This window comes from Triturus cristatus, chromosome 8 (assembly GCF_964204655.1).
Source record: "Triturus cristatus chromosome 8, aTriCri1.1, whole genome shotgun sequence".
In the NCBI taxonomy this organism is placed as follows: domain Eukaryota; kingdom Metazoa; phylum Chordata; class Amphibia; order Caudata; family Salamandridae; genus Triturus; species Triturus cristatus.
Window position 1 is genome coordinate 720,692,461 of NC_140591.1, and position 21,485 is coordinate 720,713,945.

The 21,485-nt window shown below is 43.8% G+C and overlaps 1 protein-coding gene across 1 annotated transcript in view; it reads left to right on the top strand.

Moving 5' to 3' along the window:
- ABCC4 (ATP binding cassette subfamily C member 4 (PEL blood group)) overlaps positions 1-14,991 on the top strand; it is a 1,516,984-nt gene extending 1,501,993 nt beyond the window's left edge. Inside the window, exon 31 of the mRNA XM_085622127.1 lies at positions 14,479-14,991. Coding sequence (XP_085478253.1) covers positions 14,479-14,586 — 108 coding nt within the window. The 3' untranslated portion in view covers positions 14,587-14,991. The remainder of the gene's footprint in view (positions 1-14,478) is intronic.
- The last annotated feature ends 6,494 nt before the right edge of the window (positions 14,992-21,485 follow it).

A 21,485-nucleotide genomic window follows, 5' to 3' on the forward strand; every position in this document is an offset into this window, starting at 1 on the left:
TTCAAGAAGGGCGATCGTAATAGCACTTTGTGCTATAGACCGATCTCCCTTCTTGATTCCGTGTTAAAGGTGGTGGGGGGGGTGTTATTGGAAAGATTATCTTCCTGGGCAGAGGAGTTTAAGATCATCTCCAACATTCAATATGGGTTCCGCCCAAGTCGTTCGACCCTGGCCCAATGCCTTAATTTATATATGATCTTGGAGAAGTACACAATTGCCCGTCCAGGCACGATCTACATGGCCTTCATGGATCTTTCCTCTGCTTACGGCTGTGTCAACCGGGAGAAGCTGTGGCAATCCATGAGGGCCATGGGGGTAGAGGACAATTTGGTCAATTTTCTGAAGGATCTGCATAGGGCAACCAAGGCTAACATCAGATATGCCCAGGACCTCCTTGTATCAAGGGATTTTAAAATTGGGAGGGGGGTTCGGCAGGGATGAATTATGGCCCCTTTTTTATTCAATTTATATATTAATGAACTGGATGAAACTTTGGTAAATACTGGGGTCGACTTCCCATATGAGGGGCGAAGAGGGCTACTCGTCCTGCTTTATGCGGACGATGCCGTCCTCATTGTCAGAACTGCAAGGGGACTCCAGTCTCTGCTTGATACCTTCCTGAGTATTATGAATGCACGTGATTTGGCAATTAACAACTCCAAATCGTATATTCTGCAGGTCGGGATTCGGTCTAATATACAGTACCCTTTTATGGTGGGCAAGGAGAAAGTACCAACAACATACATTTTTTCTTATTTGGGAGTTTTAGTGGATGATCGTTTGAACTGGGGGCCCCTCATACAGACAAAAAAGGGAGATTACAAGGGTGAATGCCGCTGTTTTTAACTTCGCTGCCAAAATGGGTAAGCGCCCAATAGCAGCGATGTTGAAAATATATCAGGCTAAAAGTATTGCTACTGCCAGCTATGGGAGTGAAATCCGGGGGTATAAAGCTACATATGCACTGCAGGTGGTGGAGAACAGTTTTATAAAACGTCTCTTAGTGGTGCCTAGTGGCACATCAAACTTGGTGGTTCATGAAGAAATGGGGATGCCGTACTTATGCGAGATACTGGCTTTGCGTCCACTGGTGTTTTGGCTCAAATATTGGTTAAGTAATGACTTAGCTCTTAATCATCAGATTTGAAGGGAGTGTTTATGTCTTGATCACATGCTACGTATACCATGGCTGAAATACATCAAGGGGTGTTTTGAAGAGCTGGGGCGCCCGGATCTCTTCTCAAAGCCTGATTCTATTACCCCGAAAGATGTGGAGTTTGTAAAGAAAACTTTTATCAGCTTAAAAAAGTTTGAAAGAGATGAGTCAGAAATTGGAAAATCGAGTGTCTATAAATTTGTGATGCTTAAAACAACCCCTTTTACAGAGCCATATCTTCTGGGGCCATTGTCGACCCACGAGCGTTTTTACTGTCCAGGTTCCGATTGGATTTCTTCCATTTATTACTTGCTGTTCCAAAAGGGAGCTGTAGAGGTCAGGTGTTAGCATCCTGTGGCTGCGACGGTCTGTATTCACAGGATTTGCTAACAGACTGTAAATACAAGCACTGCTTTTGCTGTATGATGCAAGTGTCGATTAAAGTTGCCTCATTAGTTGAAAAAATGGAGCACTGAAAATCATGAGCAAGGAACACATTTTAACTTTCTGTATAATACATTCTGCAGTTAAAGGTGAATAATATTCCAAATTTATCGGAAGAACAGCTAGCGTATTCCACAACCAGCTTATGGGGTATGTTTGGGGCATATTATCAAGGACGGCGTTACAATTATCGCCGCTTTAGCGGCACGAAACTGCCGCTAAAAGCGGCGATAATGGGCTTTATAATATGCCCTTGAGAATGCCCATAGAAGCCCATATTCTGGTGTGAACATGGGCTTCTATTGGAATTCTCTGCGGCATATTATCAAGCCCATTATCGCCACTTTTAGCGGCAGTTTCGTGCCGCTAAGGCGGCGATAAATTTAACGCCGTCCTTGATAATATGCCCCATCTTGTTTTTGCAGGTTTGTCTTGGACCACACACACCGGCTCATCTTAGCGCCACGGTTTGTTCACCTAAGATACTGCCTTTCCGTGTTTTTCCCCCGAAAGGCCACGACCAAAACTTTTCACCTCCGCCTTTGACAATATTCCATTTGAAGTCCTTTTTTCAACCAGCCTTATTTTTTTTTTAGATAACAGCGCTCACAACTCTTGACATTATTTCATTTTATGTGCATCTGTCACAGAAAAGAGATATGATACAGTTACTAAAAACTGGTGATTGTGGAACAGAGAAACTTGACATCATTTCATTCCCTTTCTTCTCTGATTCTACATTTGTAAGAAACTCGGTATCTCCTCTAGTTCAGATAGAAATTGGTAGAATTCATGAGCTGAAAGGCTTGGCAGGGAAGTGTCCTTTTCTTTGGTGTCATCTTACATTTTAGAGAAGTTGCTTGCGTGTGCCATTGTTCAAGCCTTTTTTAATTCCCCTTTCATCATTGTTGGGGACTATCCTGAGATCACATTTCTATGGGTCCCAGCGTTGGCTCAGCAGCCCAAATTAAACACTGTTATATTTTCCATGCATTTGCCCTCAAGTCTGAAAGCTTGTCAATCACAGTTGGTAAAATACAGGGATTAAAACCCAATATTAACATCCAGCCCCATTGTGTTCGATTTGTGTGTGAAAATGAGAAACCCTTGTGCTGACGCCAGCTTTTCCCCATCCCCTTTGTGGACGTCCCTTTTTAATTTATCTCCATGTTCCTGATCCGATGAATGGCTTTGCTTATCAGCATAATGTGCTTATCAGCATAATGTCGCAATCACGAGTATCGCTCTGAGTTATCAGAACCTGGTTCAGTCAGAGGGGTCATGTCGTCCTGCTCATTCATAGACTAAATCAGGGATTGTAGCAACTGAGGCAATGTTCGCGTAGTCCTCAAAGACTAGAGGTTTACCCTCAAAGGTTTAGGGTTAGCAACGTATCTCACTACATGCATAATTGAAACCTAGGCGTATTTGATGGTGTTTTATTGATACACATATTGATAATTGAATTACTTACATAGAGTACACATGCACTTGATAATGTAGGTAAATCAGAGAAACAAAGTGCACTTTGGCCACAAGTCCGGCCATAAGACCTGAGCAGTAAACCTGCGCCCAGGGAAAAGTCATAAAAGTAATACATGCAGTTTCATAATAATGCCTAAATGTGGTAGGCTTTCCTCTTTTGAAAAGTAACAAATGTACATTATTTTCCTTACAGTTGCACAGGTAAACTCCAGAACGCCACGTTTAATCAGGCGTCTGACTAGGGAACATAGTAGTCAGGGCCGCTGGAATTATGCAACAGGGGAGGACTAAATTATGTGGTGCGAGTTGACTAAATTATGCTGCAAGAAAGGGTAAATTATGTGGCGCAATGCGTAAAATTTTGTGGCAGTGTTAATTCATTTTTTTGTTATTTTTACACGTTAACTTAGTCTGGGTAAAGATTTTACCTTATTAGCATAAGTGTAATACATAAATATGCAACGCAAGGTGACCAATTATCTTTTATCTTTACAAAGGGTCTATCCCTGCACGGCAACACGAAAGGTAGCTTTTTTTTTAGTAACTTTGATTCATTTGATCCACAAACAATTATTTTGTTCAAATCTGCAGATTATGCAGTAGATACCGGATTATGTGGCAAGTGAGACAAATACATAATTATCGAAAAACACTGCGGCAAAAGTGGTAAATGGTGTGCTTCTGTTCTGTGAATTACCAACTGCCTTGTAGGGTTTGGTCTTCTGTTGGAGTAGACCAACATATGTGTTGCTTGTTGTTGGCCACTTTCTTGTCACTCCTGCTTATCTTTTTACATCATTATGTAATAAGTGTATATCTAATATAGGTATCTGTAGTGTGCATTAAAAACAACAGGCGTACGCTTGCATTTGTAAGTCGCACATCCACAGTTTTTTGCCATATTATTGTGCTGCTGTTCTACACCTAAGTACAGATGGAGAAGATGGCTATGCACCTGTTTTCAACAAAATTGTGATGAACACAGAGCATGGACTAATCGCCAATCTGGTTTCGATTGTAAGTGAGAAAGAAATATGTGCAGAAATTCTGGATGGCTGGAATTTCTGGTAGAGTCTGTATTTCTTCACATATTTCCATCTTTTGTAAGTTTAACCTCACAGAATGGGTAATAACTGTGTGGACCCATATTCCAGATTACATGGGGTTCAACTCTTACGTTCACTGCCTACTCTGAGCAGGTGGTAAACCTGTGTGACAAGGTAAGGGTGGATGAGGGGTTTTGGGGGCTAGGGAAGGGGTTGGTATTGCCTGGAAAAGGGAATCAATACGTGCTTTCCATGTGCATAGGCAGAAGTTTTCACCTGGGCTGCACTGCAGCCATTCCACAATGCAATTTTTCTTACCATATTTTCCTGCTTGTAATATGGGGTCTTGTGTTCCCACGATCATAAATCAGAAACATTTGCCCACTTATCATCAAGAGGAGCCGAATTTCATTTGTAAATGCTACTCTGCATAACTCGTAATCATGGTTTCTCACTGTTAGAAGTTGAGAGATTCTGGTTGGCAGAGGTATGCTCCCTGTCCAAGCAGAAACTATAGTACTAGTTAGGCTAAGTCAGGTGCACACTAGACTGAGCTCACCCTATGGTAGCTTGGCACAGAGCAGACAGGCTTAACCTGAGAGGCAATATGTAAAGTATTTGTGCAACACATCAAACAATAACACAGTGAAAACACCAAAAAAAAGACTCCACACTAGTTTAGAAAAATAGACTATGATTTTATAAATAAAACAAGAACAAACAACAAAAATCAAATAAGTAGAAGTCAAGATATGAAGTTTTTAAAGATTAAATGCGAAAATAGCACTTAGAAGCAGTAGGCGCCTAGAGAATTGATTGGTTGTGCTGGACCAGGTCAGAGTCACAACGGGTTAGGCTGACCATGATGGAGCGTGGGCCAGATACAGTTTCCACGCAGGACATGTTGAACAGAAGTACCTTAATCCTGGTCGCAAACAACGAGATGCAGGGTGCAGCTGAGCAAGGCTTCAGGTACGATCCCACAATCAAAGAAAAGTTGTAGTTTTGTCCACGCAATGATGGTGATGCTCCGGTTCCAAAGACGAAGAGCTGGTTCTGAAGCCTATGTGCTGGGTTTCTCCACGCAGTAGAAGGGATGCGTTGATCGTTCTCCTGTAGTGGCGTCGATGCAGTGGATCCAATGCGGCAGTTTCGATGGCGATGCACTGGTTCTGTTCCTGCAACAGCGGCGATGCTTCGATTCTGCTCTCGCAGCAGAGGATGCATCGGTTCCACAGGAGCAGGCACCTGGATCCATTCCCAATGAACCAGGCACAGGAGCAGGATGGAAGACTATGATATCCCGAGTCTTCTAAAAACAGGAGGCTAGTCAGCTAGCCCTTGGAGTCACTCTGGATAAAGTGATGAAGGTCCAGGCAGAGAGAGCAGCAAGTAGCAGTAGGGGAGCATAGCAAGCAACAGTCTCCTAGAGCAGCAGTCCAGCAGAGCAGCAGCCCTTAGCTCAGCAGTTCTTCTTCTTGGCAACTTGGTTTCAGATCCAGATGTGTACTAAGTTGATAGGGTCAGAGAAACAGTACTTCAAATAAGAATCTTTATAGTGCACAGAGGTTCTTTCCTCTTGCCTAGCCTCCAAATTCACTACAGGGGTTATGCAGCCCTTTTTGTATGGACAGGGCCCAGCCTATTCAATCAACCAGTGTTCTTGTAAAGTGCAGCTACTCGCCTGTAGGGTCTTTAGGCGCTGGGAGGGGGGGGTCTGCTGTTCAGTCGAAGAGCCAGGTCTTGAGGTCCTTCCTGAATTGAGGCAGAGATGGAGATTGCCTGAAATTCAGAGGCAGGGAGTTTCGGGTCTTTGCAGCGAAGTAGGAGAAGGATCTTCCTTTGGCAGTGGTCCTGCAGATCCATGCGATGGGCGGAGCCGAGATGTCTGGTTGGAGGGTGGAAGGAGAGACAGTGGTTGAGGTATGCGGGTCCGGCATTGCAGAGGGCTTTGTAGGCGTGTGTGAGGAGTTTGTAGGTGATACTTTTGTTGACCGGGAGCCAGTGGAGGTCTCTCAGGTGGCCAGTGATGAGGTTGCAGCGGGGGATGCCCAGGATGAGTCTGGTGGAGGCGTTTTGGATGTTTTGCAGCTTCTTTTGGAGTTTTTGCGTAATGGTGGCATAGAGTGCATTGCCGTAGTTCAGTCTGCTGCTGACGAGTACATGGGTGATCATTTTCCTGGACTTGGTGGGGATCCACTTGATGATTTTCCGGAGCAGGTAGAGCATGTGGAAGCAGGAGGATGAGACAGTGTTTTTCTGGTGATTCATCGTATATTCAGGTGTAAGTGTGAGGCTGTATCCAGCTCCTTCCTCCCAGGAAAATGCATGAAGTCACACCCAGCGTTCCTTTGGGTGGGTATGTCTAGAGGGAATACACATAGTGAACTGTCACCCAGCCAGTGATCAGAGACAGTCAGCAGACACCAAATGGCTGAGAGCAGGAAAATGTTCACCTTTGTAAAAGTGGCATGTCCAGAATGTTACCTACAAATCCAACTTTACATTTAAAGAGGATATGTAATTTCTATTCCAGAGGTTCTAAACCTCACAACTCTACCTTCTTTCAATTAGGAATTACAACGTATTAAATGTAATAAGGTATCTTCAATGTTAACCTGTGAGAGGGTAGGCCTATCTAATTAAAAAACAGTTTAAGAGTGTTTCACTGCCAAGACATGTAAAACTTAAAAGTACATGTCCTTTCTTTTAGTTACATAACACCCTGCCCTTTAGACTACTTAGGACCTACCTTAGGGGTGTCTTATATGTAATCAAAGGGGAGTTTCAGACTTGGCAAAAGGTCTAAATGCCAAGTCGACATCGCAGTGTAAACTGCGCATACAGACTCTGCAGTGGCGAGGACTGAGACATGTTTAAAGTGCTACTTGTGTGGTTGGCACAATTAGTGCTGCAGCACCACAAGTAGAATTTAATGTACAGACCCTGTGCACATGTAGGGCACTGTAATGGGGATTTACAGGTGAATGAAATGTTCCAAATTGGAGATAAGTCAATCAAACAATGTTTTAGGGGGAGAATCACATGCACTTAAGCACTGGTTGGTGGTGGTAAAGTGGTCAGATTCCTAAGACTAACAAAAAGAATATAGCAACATTGAATGCAAGGAGCCAAAACCTTTGGGGGAAGGCCACCCTAAGGCTGTCAAGTCTAACAACCCCCTCCCCACCAGCTGAAAGTGGGAAGAATTACCCAACCATTTGGAAGTTCTCATCACTAAGGCAAAATAACCTGAAAAGACCATCAGCACTGGCATGGTCTTCCCCAGGTCTGTGTCCCAACTCCGCAATTTTGGAATCTCATCCTTCATTTGCATTAGCCACCTGTGAGTCCCAAGCAGGTATGGTCTCAACTTCTTCAGTGCCCAGACTACAGCAAATGCTTCCCTTTCAATAGCACTCGACCTCTGTTCCCTGGGAAGTAACCTCCTACAGATAAAAGCTACAAGTTGATATAGGCCCTCCTCATATGTCTGTGATAAAACTGCCCCATTCCATGTTGTGAGGCACCTGTTTGAAACAATGAATTTCCCTGGAAAAGTCTGGGGCCCTAAGCACAGGAACTGTGCACATGGCCTTCTTTGGGGAGTCAAATGTTTTTTGGCATGCCTCTGTCTAAATCACATTTCCGGGCTGCTTCTTCGAAGTCTGCTCTATCAAGGGGGCAATAATGGTGCCTTATTCCTTGACAAACCTGTAGTACCCTGTGAGGCCTAAGAAGGCTATCACCTCAGTTTGAGTTTTGTGGGCTCCCCAGACCGTAATAGTCTATATCTTGGCCTTGAGGGGGTGCACCTTACCCCTGCCCTCCAGGTCTCGTAAGCACACCACATATTCCTCCACTATCTGGCACTCACTGGCCTTGATAGCCAGCCCTGCCTGGCGTAGGGCCTGAAGCACATCCTGCAGGTGTAAAAAAATTGTTCTTCCAGCAGCTACTGAAGACTAATATGTCATTCAAGTAAGCAGCACTGAAGGCCTCCATGCCAGCTAAAATCTGGTTCATTAGCCTCTGGAAGGTGGCAGGGGCATTCTTTAATCTGAAGGCCATTACCTGAAATTAGTAGTGTCCCTTTGAAGTGGAGAAGGCTGACCTCTCCTTGGCTCCATCAGTTAAGGTAAACTGCCAGTACCCTGAAGTAAGGTGAAGTAAGGTGAAAAGTACTCGGGAACTGGGCAGCCCGTAATCGATCAATCAGCTCATGAGCCCGAGGGAAGTGACGAGCATTAGTCTTGGTGACTGAATTGAGCCCCCTGTAATCTACACATAACCTGAATTCAGGTGTAGTGCCCGGTGGGGCAGTTTTTGGTACCAGCAACACAGGCCTGGACCAAGGGCTACTGGAGGGTTCAGTCATCCACAACTTCAGCATCTTAGAAACCTCATCTTTGATGCTTGCCTACACTTTGTCAGACAGCCTGTAAGTTTTTTTCTTGACTGGGAGGCTTTCTCCTGTGTCCACATCATGGGTACACAGGTGGGTAGTCCTAGGAGTGAGGGAAAACAGAGAGGAGAACTGACTGAGCAACTGGTGACAGTTCCTCTTCTGCTCTGAAGTCAGGGTAGAGGAGCGGTTTACACCTCCAACTGACCTACCTTTCTCCTTGGAGGCTAAGAGGTCAAGGAGAGGTTCACTCTCCTCTTCCCCCCCCCCCATCTGTCACCAGCAACATGGTAATCTCGGACCTCTCAAAATGTAGTTTGAGATGGTTGATCTGGAGTAACCTGTTGGGGTGCCTGGTGTCTTGAGGTCCACCTGGTAGGTGACCTCCCCCTTCCTCTCAACTATCTCATAGGGCCCTGTCCAATAGTCTGGAAGGGCCCTAGGCTCTATGTGGTTCCATCACCCATACTTTCTGCCATGGCTGTAATTCCATAGGGGTAGCTGTTCGGTCATACCACAGTTTCATCACCTCTTGGCTGGCCTCTACACTGTCAGAAGTTTGCTTCCAAAGCTTGACCATCTGGCTCCTGAAGGCCAGCATGTAGCTACCTACATCCTCACCAGACTAAAAGTTCCTCTTACAGGATGACCATACAGAAGCTCAAAGAGGCTAAATCCAACCCCCTACTATGGCACCTCTCTGTAAGCAAACAGAATGCATGGGAAAAGGATGTCTCACTTATGCCTCAGGGTCTCAAGCAGCCCCCTGAACATCGGAGGGATCAGAGTGGCCCATCGGGAGATACCAGTACCTTAGAGTAAGTGTGACTATAGGATGGTGTCCCCACTCCCCAAGTTAGGATCATCATTGATGAAACTCAGGCATGCAGATGGTGTGTGTCTACAAAAAGGGCAAGTATACCCATTTATGAGTCCCCCACCAGATAGTGATTAGACTAGTAAGGAACATTACTAGAACCTTTTTTAGGGATCTGTATTCTGATGAATGCCAATGACCCTATCTAACCTAATGACAGCAGCAATCTAGAGCATAAACATGTTGATACAGCAGACAGGGTAATGGTGTTGTTACTTTCCCATATACCCATTCTACCAATTTTCTTTTAATACTGCCAAGTGGGATCCACAATAAAGGGCTCAGATACCCACTTAGACAGTTTTAGATTTTTTTCTCTGCATTAGGGAACCCTATCCATTGAATTCTTTCTTTTCTATTTTCTATTTTTCTTTGTGCTCCTCCCTGGACATTGGTCTGCCCCAGGGAGTCGTAGCAGCCCTGTGATGAAGCATGCCACTCATTGAGTGGGCGAGGGCAGTATTAACAACCCTTTGGGATTCCCAATTTGGTTCTCTACCCCCAAAGGTAACTCTGACACAACAATTTCTTGCCTCCTTCTTAGTGTGTGGCAATTGCTAGTGCTTTCCCCCTTTTCCTATTACTTTTAAACTAAGGCCTATTCTCCCTAATGGGTAACAGACTCATGTATTCATTACCCATAGGATACGTCCTTCACGGTGAGTGAGAAATATAAGTTGTCATGTCTAGGCCACATGTTGCCCCATGAACAGTGGCCTTAGGAAAACTCTAAAGAAGGTTATCCTACCAGTAAATGTTGTGATTCCCAGAGGTATCACCCGCTTCCTGGGCATCAGCCTGATGCCTCATACCCTCAAGGGTTGGGCACTCTTTCTGTGCCTTACAGTACTCCTCCCCGGTGGGTACCTCTTCTACTTACCATTCAGTAAGTTCAGGCAAGTCACCAAAGAAGTAACTGTCCTCCTCAGTGGGATCTGGGGCAGCCATGTAGGTTTATGTAGGGATTTCAAGCGGGACTGTCGCAGAACCATGTTGTCAGCACCTCTGATGTGTGATATCCAGTTTAACCATGCTGTAAACAAGGCTTTGCAGGTGGATTTTCAGTTAGAGGTCATTGTTTTAACTGCGGATGTCAATAGGAGGTCAAATAGAAGGTGATCCACAGGGCATTTAATGTTGGGGTCAAGGAAGCCCTTGATAAGAAATGAGAATTTCTTTTTGGGGCTAATATTAAGAAGCTTGGAGGTAAATGGAAAGTCATTGGGCCTGATTACGTCTTTGGAGGTCTGGAAGTGGGCCGCCACATCAGCACCCGCTGCGAGACTGCCAAAGCCCTTCGCCACCCGGAGTTTTCTCCTGGTCTGGCGGTCCTGTGGCGGCTGGCCAACGGAGGTGTCTTCCAAAGGCTTGCATGTGAGCCTTCACAATGTAGCGCCATAAAACCACCACAGCGCATTCATGTACAGTTTGGACTGTTATGTCCATGCTGTGCTGGAAGGGGGGGGTGCATGTATACAGGGGGCACACCATGTACCTCCATGCATGCATCCATCTTCTGGCCCTGAGGCAACACAACACTTTTCATGGCGGACTCACCACCATGAAAACTGTGGTAGTGAGGAAACTCGTAATATTCTTGGTGGTGCACTGCCAAGAATATAGCAGTCCTCAGACCTGTGCACATCCCCGGCGATTGCAGCAGTCCTTTTGCAGTCTGACCGCCAAACTGGTAAGAGGGCAGTCAAACCACCAGTGCGGCAGTGCCCACATCGCCACGGAAGCTACGGCAGTCCAAAGGACCGTAATAATAATCAGCCCCATTGTCCCAGAAGAGACGCACTGATTTGAAATGAAAGATTAGGTGTGCAAGGTCCCATATTTTTTCCTTACAGTTTTAACTTGAAGGGACTGTCTAGGATTGTCAGAGTGTATAGGCGGGAAGGTGTCCAATAGGCTTTGTGAATTATCTAACATTTAGCTTGCGAAAGTGCCGGTGATATTTTGTGAGGTTACTGATTTCCAGATGGCATTCCATTCTGGTTTAGACATGGCGATAGAAGAATGAGTGTCCCAGTTTGCCATTACTTTCCTGTTTACCCACGATGTTTTGGGTTGCAATAGTTGGTCAAATTTGAAAACATGGTGGCCACCTTGTGAAGATTATATATTAAAGATGGGAGAGTTGCAGTGATATTTGGATTGAGTAATTTACTTAGATCCTTCAACTTAGGTGATGAATTTATAAAAATGAGCATGGCACTATACATTTATCCAAACGCCAGTATCTCTACTAATGGCTCCCTGTACCAACCATTCAAATTGGAAAAAGGCACTAGGCAAGGCTGTCCCCTTTCACCATCCTTCTTTCTGTTCGATCTCAAACCTCTCCTCCAAAATATTAAAAGCAACCCTAATATAACAGGGATCAGCTTCCATGGGAAGGTAGTAAAATTGTCTGCTTATGCAGATGACATCTTAATTGTCACAGACACGCCCAGCTCATCTATGCATGCCCTCATGGATACAATAGGGCAGTGCTCAAACGTCTCCGGGTATAAATTAGACAAATCAGAAGTTAAATCCTTCAATTCCTTAGGTACGAAGGATCTATTACTAAATTCAGGTTTGACCTGTCAACCCCAATACATAAAATATTTAGGCATCAAATTCAGACCTGACCTAATTGACACTATAAAACACAATGAAAGGCTCACCCTTAAGAAAACAGCAGAATTATTAGAAAGCTGTACACCCAAATTTATCCCCTGGTGCGGCCGCATTGAAACCATAAAAATGATGACAACCCCAATAATTAATTACTTAATCAGCATGTTGCGGAAATATTTTTTGAGAGATCTTCTCCTGGTATGGCAGGGATGTCCACTAGGAAGTCCTGCCGCGTCTGTCATTGACAGATGTCAGTAACGGACATGCATCTTGTTTGACTTTGGTGCATGGAGTGTGACCACGATGCGGAGACCTGTGCAGATTACTGCTACATGCACCCCAAGTGATTGAGGGAGTTGTCGCTCAAGCTCCTTGCTACTTGATGTGTGATGCCAAGACGGTCTCGATCCCAGATGAGAGAAAGCTCCCAGGATCGGTAGCGGAGCCAAAGATCCTCATCGCAATCGAAGTCGTACAGGCGTTCCGGTAAGTCCCGCAAGAAAAAGATGAATGAGAAGTCAAAGAGGTCTTCTATTTACCTCATCCACCATGGTGTTCAAACAAGACAAGGGAGCATTGTCATTCAAGGCCAGGCTCTGCAGTGGAGCCTGGGTTGGCTCCGCACCTCCCTAAGTTTCTGGGTGCCGGTTGGACCCTTGCCCAACTTTGAAAGTTTTATGAGGCTACGCACCTCCTATTTGGGTGACTCGTCTTTGCCGGTGTGCCTTTGTGCCTGGCAGGTTTGGGAGGTGCCCCTACTGGCTCCCCGGCAGTAGGTCCTCCCCCAGCACAAGTTGGACCCCTTTGATACACAGATGGTTCCTGACCAGCGCCGGTCGTACCACCTTAACCTTTGCCGCCATCCAACATCGACTCCTGCTCCGACTAGAGCCGTGCCGTCCAGGCCAGACCTGAGCCCTAGTCCTTTGGGCTAGGACTTTGGGAGCATTGGGAGGGTTTGCTGGACTCTGAAGGATACCCGCCCCTATATACCAACATGGACTGGTGTGAGGACTTGGCGGAGGCCAGTGGAGTCACTTCCCCAGATACTGGTAGGTTTTCTCTCCCTGCTGTAGCTACAGAGGAGGTAGCATCAGAGTAGCTATTTCACCGCCTGGACACAAAAAGAGCTTTGTCGTTTTACCTTGACTGCACTAAAGAGTTCCTGGTGGACAACCTACTTTTCGTGGGGTAGGTCAGAGCTTAGAAGGAAATGACGGTGCAGAAACAGACCAGCTCCTGATGGGTCCGGCTCTGCATTAAAATCTGCTATGCACTGCCCAAGAAGCAACCCCCTGGGAGCATGTGTGCTCATTCCATGAGAGCCAAGGCTGCAACCACTGCATTAGCACGCGAAGTCCCGGACATCTGCCAGGCAGCAACATGAGCCTCTCTGCACGTGTTCACAAAACACTACTGTCTGGACAATCAGGCCTGTCGGGATAGGCACTTTGCCAGTTCTGTCCCCCAGGACTTTTTGGTGTGAAATTGTTTCACAGACCCACCTCCGGAGAGGTGTTGCTTGGGTAGCTATTCTAAGGTAAGGAGTCTGCGGCTAGAAATCTCTATCAAATTAACAAGTTACTTAACTTTGATAACGCCTTATCTGGTAGAAAATCTGTCTAGCTGCAGATTCTTTACCAACCCATCCGTACTCCCGCTCTGTGAACAGATTTTTAGGGACAGGGCTGTACCTCTTTCAGGTCCCTAGCTTTCCACACTAGCGGCCAGTGTTCTTCTTGGCTCTGCACGCCTGGCGTGAAAATTTGTGAAAAGAAAATGATGTCAGTGTGCAGAGATGGCACCTATATGGCCACCCTGCACGGCACTTCCAGCGCAGATGATGCCACTCAGAGCCAAACAATGCCGCCTACCAGTGGGTGGGGTTACTGCTCACGAAAAATGTCCAGATCCAGTTTGATGCCTGGGGATAATTCTAAGGTAAGGAATCTGCGGTTAGATAGAGTATCTACCAATTTAGGCGTTACCAAGGGTAAGTAACTTATTCGTCACTTACATATAAAAAAAGTTTGACCATTTGGCACCTGCTTTTGCTCTAAGAACTGAGCCAGACCCTTCTCAGCTCGGCTCCTCCAATGCATTTACTGGGTGGATCACCTTTACCATGTAAGCAGTATATTTTGATTGAAAGTAGGCAGTGACCCCCTTCTACTTCTACGCATGTACACAGGAGACTGGAATCATGTTACACCCCCACAAGCAGCTAGCGCCTGGGCAAGATACAACTTTTTTCTGGTGTAGGTCCAATTACATTCAGAAAAAAAGTTTAGGAGAAATTGGTGAAATAGCCATTGCTTGAAGGTGTTTCAAATAAAGTTGGCTTACTGCCGAAGGCATTCTAGCGTACTGTGATCATGTGATCAAGCATGCTGATTGATTTTTCTTGGCTAATAACTACTCTACGTTATTCTTCTAGGCACATAACAAGAAAAATGCTGCAGACATTGTTCCAAATGGACAGATTCTCACAGACCATGCAGAATCTACACCGACGCCCTTCATTGTGTTCGAGACAGCGCTGTGAATCCAAATGGACATCAATGTTTTCTATAAAAAAAAAAAAACATGTTAAATATGCAAACCTAAAAGTGCCTCCACTAATCACATGATTCAGGAACATGCTGCTCCCCCTTACAGTAGTACCCACTGTTTTAAATGTGCACGTAATGATTGTACATTATTCATGTTTTTCTTAAACAGGTGCAATATGTGTTCTGTGTTTGCCTCCAGATTCCCTGATTTGATATACAACATTGCAAGACTTCAGACTTGACATGTTGGCGTCATTGAAGCCTGGATGGATTTGTGTTTTGTCACTTGTAGATCTGTTAATCAGCTCACAAATGTTTTATTTCAAGTCAAAGTGCTTTTTATTGATATTTGTTATCTTTTTATTTTTTTTTATCCGAATAAAGATTATTTGACTTGATGTTTTATTTATGGCGACAGTGCACAGGTCAACTGCTCGCATTTACACTGACAATGCAAACCAAAAGCAGTCTCTGCTTCATTTCAGCTCTTGTCATCATGGGGGGGGGGGGGGGGGGGCAGAGCAACAAATCACCGCAGTTTGACAGGCCCAGCAGTTTACTAGTTAGCAGAACTGCTAACACGGATCTTCTGCTTTGAATGTCTGCTCTTATTTAAAATCTTGTCGTGAACAGGAAGGGATGTAAAAACTGTTAAAAAAAAAGGTGCTACATGTCTGGTCGGATCACTACCCTTTCTGTGTTCGTCCTCCAGGTCTTTACTCAGAAATGTGCCTTGAAGTTTCACTGCTTGTCACTCACAATTTTTTAAACGAGATCCCCAAATGATGATAAGAATTCTGACTTCATTGTGTTGAATGTGTGCACGTATTCTTGGGAAACCGAATAAAGTTTTTTTGATTTTTTCTTTTTAAAGAATGTGTGCACAAACACATGAAGCTGGTGGGGAGAATTTACAGCCCTGGGGGGTGGTTCTCAGTGAATCTCATGTTATGAAGCAGAGTAAATGGTTTGTATTCCCTCATCAGTTTCATTGCTCAGAGCATTCAGCACAAGAATTGATTAGGGCATCGATCACCTTCTTTAAGTGAATGGACGATGAACTAATTCAGCTGTTTGAAAAACTGGCAAGTGTTGTGTGACACAACTTTAGATGTTGTTGTTGTTTCTTGTGTGTTTCAGTGTGCACGGGGTTGTGGAAGAGGTCGGCTTCTGAACTGCTGTGGATCGATATCACCAGTGCCTTGAACACATGCCACGATCACACGCTCTTTAAAAATGACATTGTCAAACACCAACATAAATGGAGCCAGCTCATTTCCGGAGATCTTCATAAACAGGCATTGCTTGCAACAATTCCATCACCCTCTAACCAGCAATTCCTGAAGGGAAAATGCACCTTCATTTAAATATACACTCCTTTAGCCTGCATGTAGTATGCAGATATAAGGCATTCCACAAATGTGGATACTCAGTTATAAACAAATAAAAAGTACTGTTAATAAGGTGCACTCCATGGGCCATATTATCAAGAATGGCGATAACATTATCGCCACTTTAGCGGCAGGAAACTGCCACTAAAGCGGCGATAAGGGGCTTGATAATATGCCGCAGAGAATTCCAATAGAAGCCCAGATTTTATGTCCTTCACACAAGAACCTGGTCTTCTATTGGAATTCACAAGGGCATATTATCAAGCCCCTTATCGCCGCTTTAGCGGCAGTTTCCTGCCGCTAAAGCGGCGATAATGTTATTGCCATTCTTGATAATATGGCCCCATGGCTCTTGAATAATAGGAGTTATAAGCTATCTAGTGTGCCCTGTTTCGCCATCTCTGCAAACAAAGGAGACTTTTTTGCAGATATGTTGCAGTGAGATTGTATATAGGTGCACAAGTCCTTTTTTATCAACAGAACTTATGGCCAACATTTCAGGTGGATTCCTCCTGACCGCACTAGTTGTTTTTTAATGTACACTTTTACACCAGAAGTTCTTAAACCTGCTCTGCTTAAGATTTAAGGGGAAGACATTATTTTTTGTTGTAGAACACACACAGATACATTCATCAAAAGGGCATGCATACCTGCTTTCGTTTAGAAACATTTCAAGAATTATACAGCAATATCCACATCCATTGAACGAAGTATACTTCTAAAGAGTTTGAAAGTGGAGAGAAAAAAATCTTCTTTTACAGTGTTACAGTAACAGGATAGCGTTTTACTTCATATTAACACAATATGAGCCCTAGGGACTATGGTATCAAGTTCGACAGAGAGAAATGTGGGAAAATCTTGTTGTCAGAGAGGCTTATAAGTGTCTCAACCAAAGCATTGTCTAGTGATAAATTTCCAATTAAAAGGGTATGCTTTTGAATAGCGATTAACTTATTTTTTTGGGCCCTGGAATAGATTTTAGTGTTATCCCATTGAACCACACCTGTGCCATAGAGGTGACGAGAGCATTGCTCCCTTCTGTAAAGCTATTGACAAACTATTAGGGGAACTGAAACTAGGTGGCCCCCAAATTTACTGGAGTATACTAAACACTAGACACGCGCGGTGTCCTAGTTAATACATTTCTTGTTCCATAAATAATGTAAACCAGTACCTGAATATACATATTCAGGTTTTTATCTTTTATTGGCTGATGTTCAACAAAGGGAAATGTCTACTTGTGTATACATTTTTATCTTTCATTAATCTAAAATTATTGGGGCCTATTCACAAACTGTATTTTGAAGGAGGCTTATTAGTGCAGCAATAGTACTACTTATTACTACTAAAGTACTGCAAAATGCTATTCACAAACCTACCAGTGTAAATCTTCAACTCCACCTCCCTTTTTTTCTGTGGGGAGACCCTCACTCAGGTATGTTTACTACTTAGGGGCCAATTACGATGCCATAGGAAACCGCTCCGACCCTCGGTCGGAGCCGTTCCTACAGCATCGTGATCTCCTGTTTGGATTAATTTCCGACTGACCCATTTGGATGGAGTCGGTCAGAAGTGAATCCAAACTGGATTTCCCAATGTCTTCCGATGGGCTCGGAGAGCCCGTCTGCCATTCCGGAAACCTCCTGTAATCCCAAGGGCGGCTCTTTCTACCCTAGGGATTACAATGTCGGATTCTGACAGCCTTTCTGTGCTGACCTTTCTGACACAGAAAGGCTGTTGGAAGTTGACTTTGGCGGCTCCCAGCAGGGCCCCCAGGGGACCAAGGCCTCCAGATGGCAGCCGAGGGTGCACCAATGGTGCCCCCCTGTTGATCCCTGAACCCCCTGCTGGCACCTTGAGGTGCCCGCCATGGGTTGCAGGGATGAACTGCACCTCTTCACTTTACACTGAGAGCAGCATGCTCCCATTGTAAAGAATAGGAGTGCGACCAAACAGTGTTCGGTCGCATCCTAATTGCTGCGTTGTGACCACTGACAGGAGGTCGGTCAGTCCCTGTACGTAAAATGATGTCGGACAGACTTAAGTCCGTCTGACATCATAATCGGGCCCTGAGTAGTAAATGTTGGGGGGACCAGGCGAATGGCTGGAACAAAGGACATGCTTACTCCTAAATGGAAGGGGTTTAGGAAGGAGCAAGGAGGAGTTTAGGAATAGTTAGGGAGGGGTTTTGGGTAGGGGTGGGCGGAATTTGCGGAATTAACCTTCGCAAATTATCGCGAAAATGTTTAAAATTATCGCAAACAAGCGGAAATATCGCGAAGATGCGGAAGTTTTTTTCCGGCATGTTCGCGAGATTTTCTGCATGGTTGCGGGTCGCTAACTTACCCATGTGGTTGCTTGCGGGCGCGGCCATCTTGTTTTGAGTTGTTCTCGCGGTGCATGATCGCGAGAAGAAAGACGTGATCGCGCGACGCATGACGTCACTGCGGGCGCGAACTGTCGCGAGACAGCGCAAATGGCTAAAAACAATACAACATCTCATGGAGAACGCGACCGGATCAAGAAAACTTGTCGGCGAACGCAGGGATTCAGGTAAGGCGATCGCGCGCGCGAGAGAATGTATTATTTTACAGCGCGAGCAAGAAACAAATTATCGCCAAGCTGCGGAAACCGGAATTTTTGACATTTTCGCGCTCTCCGCGGAACGCGAAAATGTCAAATTATTGCAATTTCCGCGAACGGAACGAAATTTTCGCCCAGGCCTAGTTTTGGGATGGACATGTACCCACCCAACAAAATATAAGACCATTGATATTCACAAACTGCAATCTAAAGTTACTAAAGCCAAAAGGGATACAAAACAGAAGTAAATTACTCCAGTTTATACCTTGAGTAAGTCCAGCACCATACATGGCCAACCACTGATACTTCAACACCCTCTCATAGAAAATAATGGAGGTAGGGAATTCAAATAAAACCCCATGGGAAATAATGTTACATTAAATTTAAATAGGTAAAAATATAAATGAATACGGTGCAATTATACAAATATAAAAATAACATATGTATTATTTAATTATAAAAATGTTAACAAATCTTTTTGAATTTATAAATTAATGTACCATTACATTTTAAATATAATTACATTACAATTAATTCATTATATAAATGGGTTTCAATCATTAATATTGCTTATTTTTGTGTTTTGCGTTAGTTAAACTTAAAAAAATATTTGTTATTCAATGTTTAGGTAAGTCAACGTTTTACTTTTCCTATACTTTACCATAGGGACACTCCACAGTAGTAGATCTCCATATGGTAAAATATAGGAAACATTTTTTAAAAAGTGCATTGACTTTATAATAAATTTAGAGAAAATATTTATATGATAGATATTAATGTAGTTTAATGTTTTATGTTTTTTTTAAAGTAGAACAAAATAATAAAAATGCTATGCCACTATTACCAAAAGTTTGAATTACGTTTTCTATCGATTTAAATATATTAATTTAACTTATTAAACGTAAATAAAAAATTCTGAAGTTATAATTAAATAATAAATGTTTTCTTTTTAGATTTAAGTATATCTATTTATATTTGTTATCTATTTTAAATAATGTAATTTATAATAACATGATTTCCTGTGGGGTTTTAAGTCCCATCTTTGTTATTTTTGTATTGAAATGTGTTGCAGTATCCGTAGTTGGCCTTGTATGTACACCTACACTTCTGAGGAACTTTACACTGGGATTTCATGATAGGCCCAAAGTAGATAAGTTACTTAAAGGTTTAAGAGTAAATTACACATGTAAATTAACCACAAGTGTAAGGTACCTTTGTGAATAGCCCCCATAGTGTATGTCAGTGGTCTAAAATCTGCTATATACCAAGCGCCATCAACGGATATAGATTTCTTTTTATATGTTCTGACCATGGATCAATTTTAAAGGAAAAATCTAATGAATAAAACATGGGAAAGAAAGAAGAATACACATTTTTAATGTGTCCAGAAATCTGAGTTTAGGATTAGAGATTATTTGTACCACTTTGGAATTGGGATTACTCATAACATCAGGTTAATTTTGATGGCATTTCTAAAATATGTTTTTTGCACATTGACTTTCAATGAAAATGGTACTCATTTATGTAGATTAATCTATCACATTGGACAAGCAACTCCACAAGGCGTACCATGGTATTATCCAGAATTTTGTTGGGATTTGTGTGGATGCTGTATTTGGGCCGATTGTTGGTCAGCCCCAGGGGTCATCTATTAACCGTGCGTTTTTATGAAAACTAGAGACCTATGGGAATCCAAGATGGTGTGGCTGCATTCTTTTTTGAAACAATGAGTGCAGGTGCTCGACCTCTCTGGGGTGGGCAGATGGCGGTAAACCCACCATCTGCCCCCTAGGGGGCAGACATTTTGTTTGGGTGCCAGGGGTGGCTGTGCAACCTAATGCAAGGATGCCCCCCCCATATTCTTTTTCTCTTAAAAAAATAAATAAAATCCCATTCCTAATGGGTTTTCTGCGGCCGTTGGGATAGGCAGATTAGAGTATACGCTCTATTGCACCCTCCTATGGTAACAGAGAGACTGACATGGCCCCACAGTAGAAGGAGTAATTGGCTGTGCTGGGAGACCACTACCCATTTCTATATTCCTGGTGGAGTGGATTCTTGCTCAATGGGTACACCCCTCCCCCCCCAAGATCCTCTAGCGGAGATTCATTCGGGAGTAGTAGCACTGGAAATGGGGGGAGTTTCTCCATTCGCACAGTACCTCTCACATCCAAATCAGTGTTTAGGTTTGCTGGGCTGAGGGCCCAGGCACCAATCAAACTGACTGAAACCATTCTGAGCTTTCAGTGCTCTAATTGGATTCCAAAAACAAAAGCCAAAGAGTTATGCTGCAAGGAAATCTCTTCCCTTGCAGCCTGAGGTGCACTTCATAAGGGAATCTCTCTGGTGCAGACACCAAAGAGATTTCTAGTCATGGGTGCTTGCACATCACCTCTCTGTCCACAGTGCAATGGGTTGCACTGTGGATGGGGTGATTATGTCCATACTACCCAAGTTCTTAAGACAAAGCTCTCAGGACCAAGTTTATTACAATAATTGATCAAAGCAATTTACTGCAGCATAACCAAGGCTAGCTGCAGTTTCCTGTCTTAATAGGTGGGGAATATTCAACCTCCCTCCAGTTTACTGCCTTGTGTCATTTTTGTGCAGATTTTTCATTTTCTGATCATTTTCAGTTTAAGAGATTGTTGTTCATTTAATTAATGAGCACCATTTTAACATGGAGATTATTTGCGCACAATACTCCAGCAGCTCTTTTGAGCTGTGAATTCCCAATCCACATCTACCGATATATACCGGTTTGTCCCATTCTGACATTTCAGATTGTTCCTATGCAGGAATGACAATGTCTTATGTTTTGTCAGACTCATGGAGTGTTCAGGTAATCCTATTCCGTTTTCTCACACTCATAGCTTAAGAGACTTGAAACTCACTGCCGCGTATTTTTACCTTTCTTA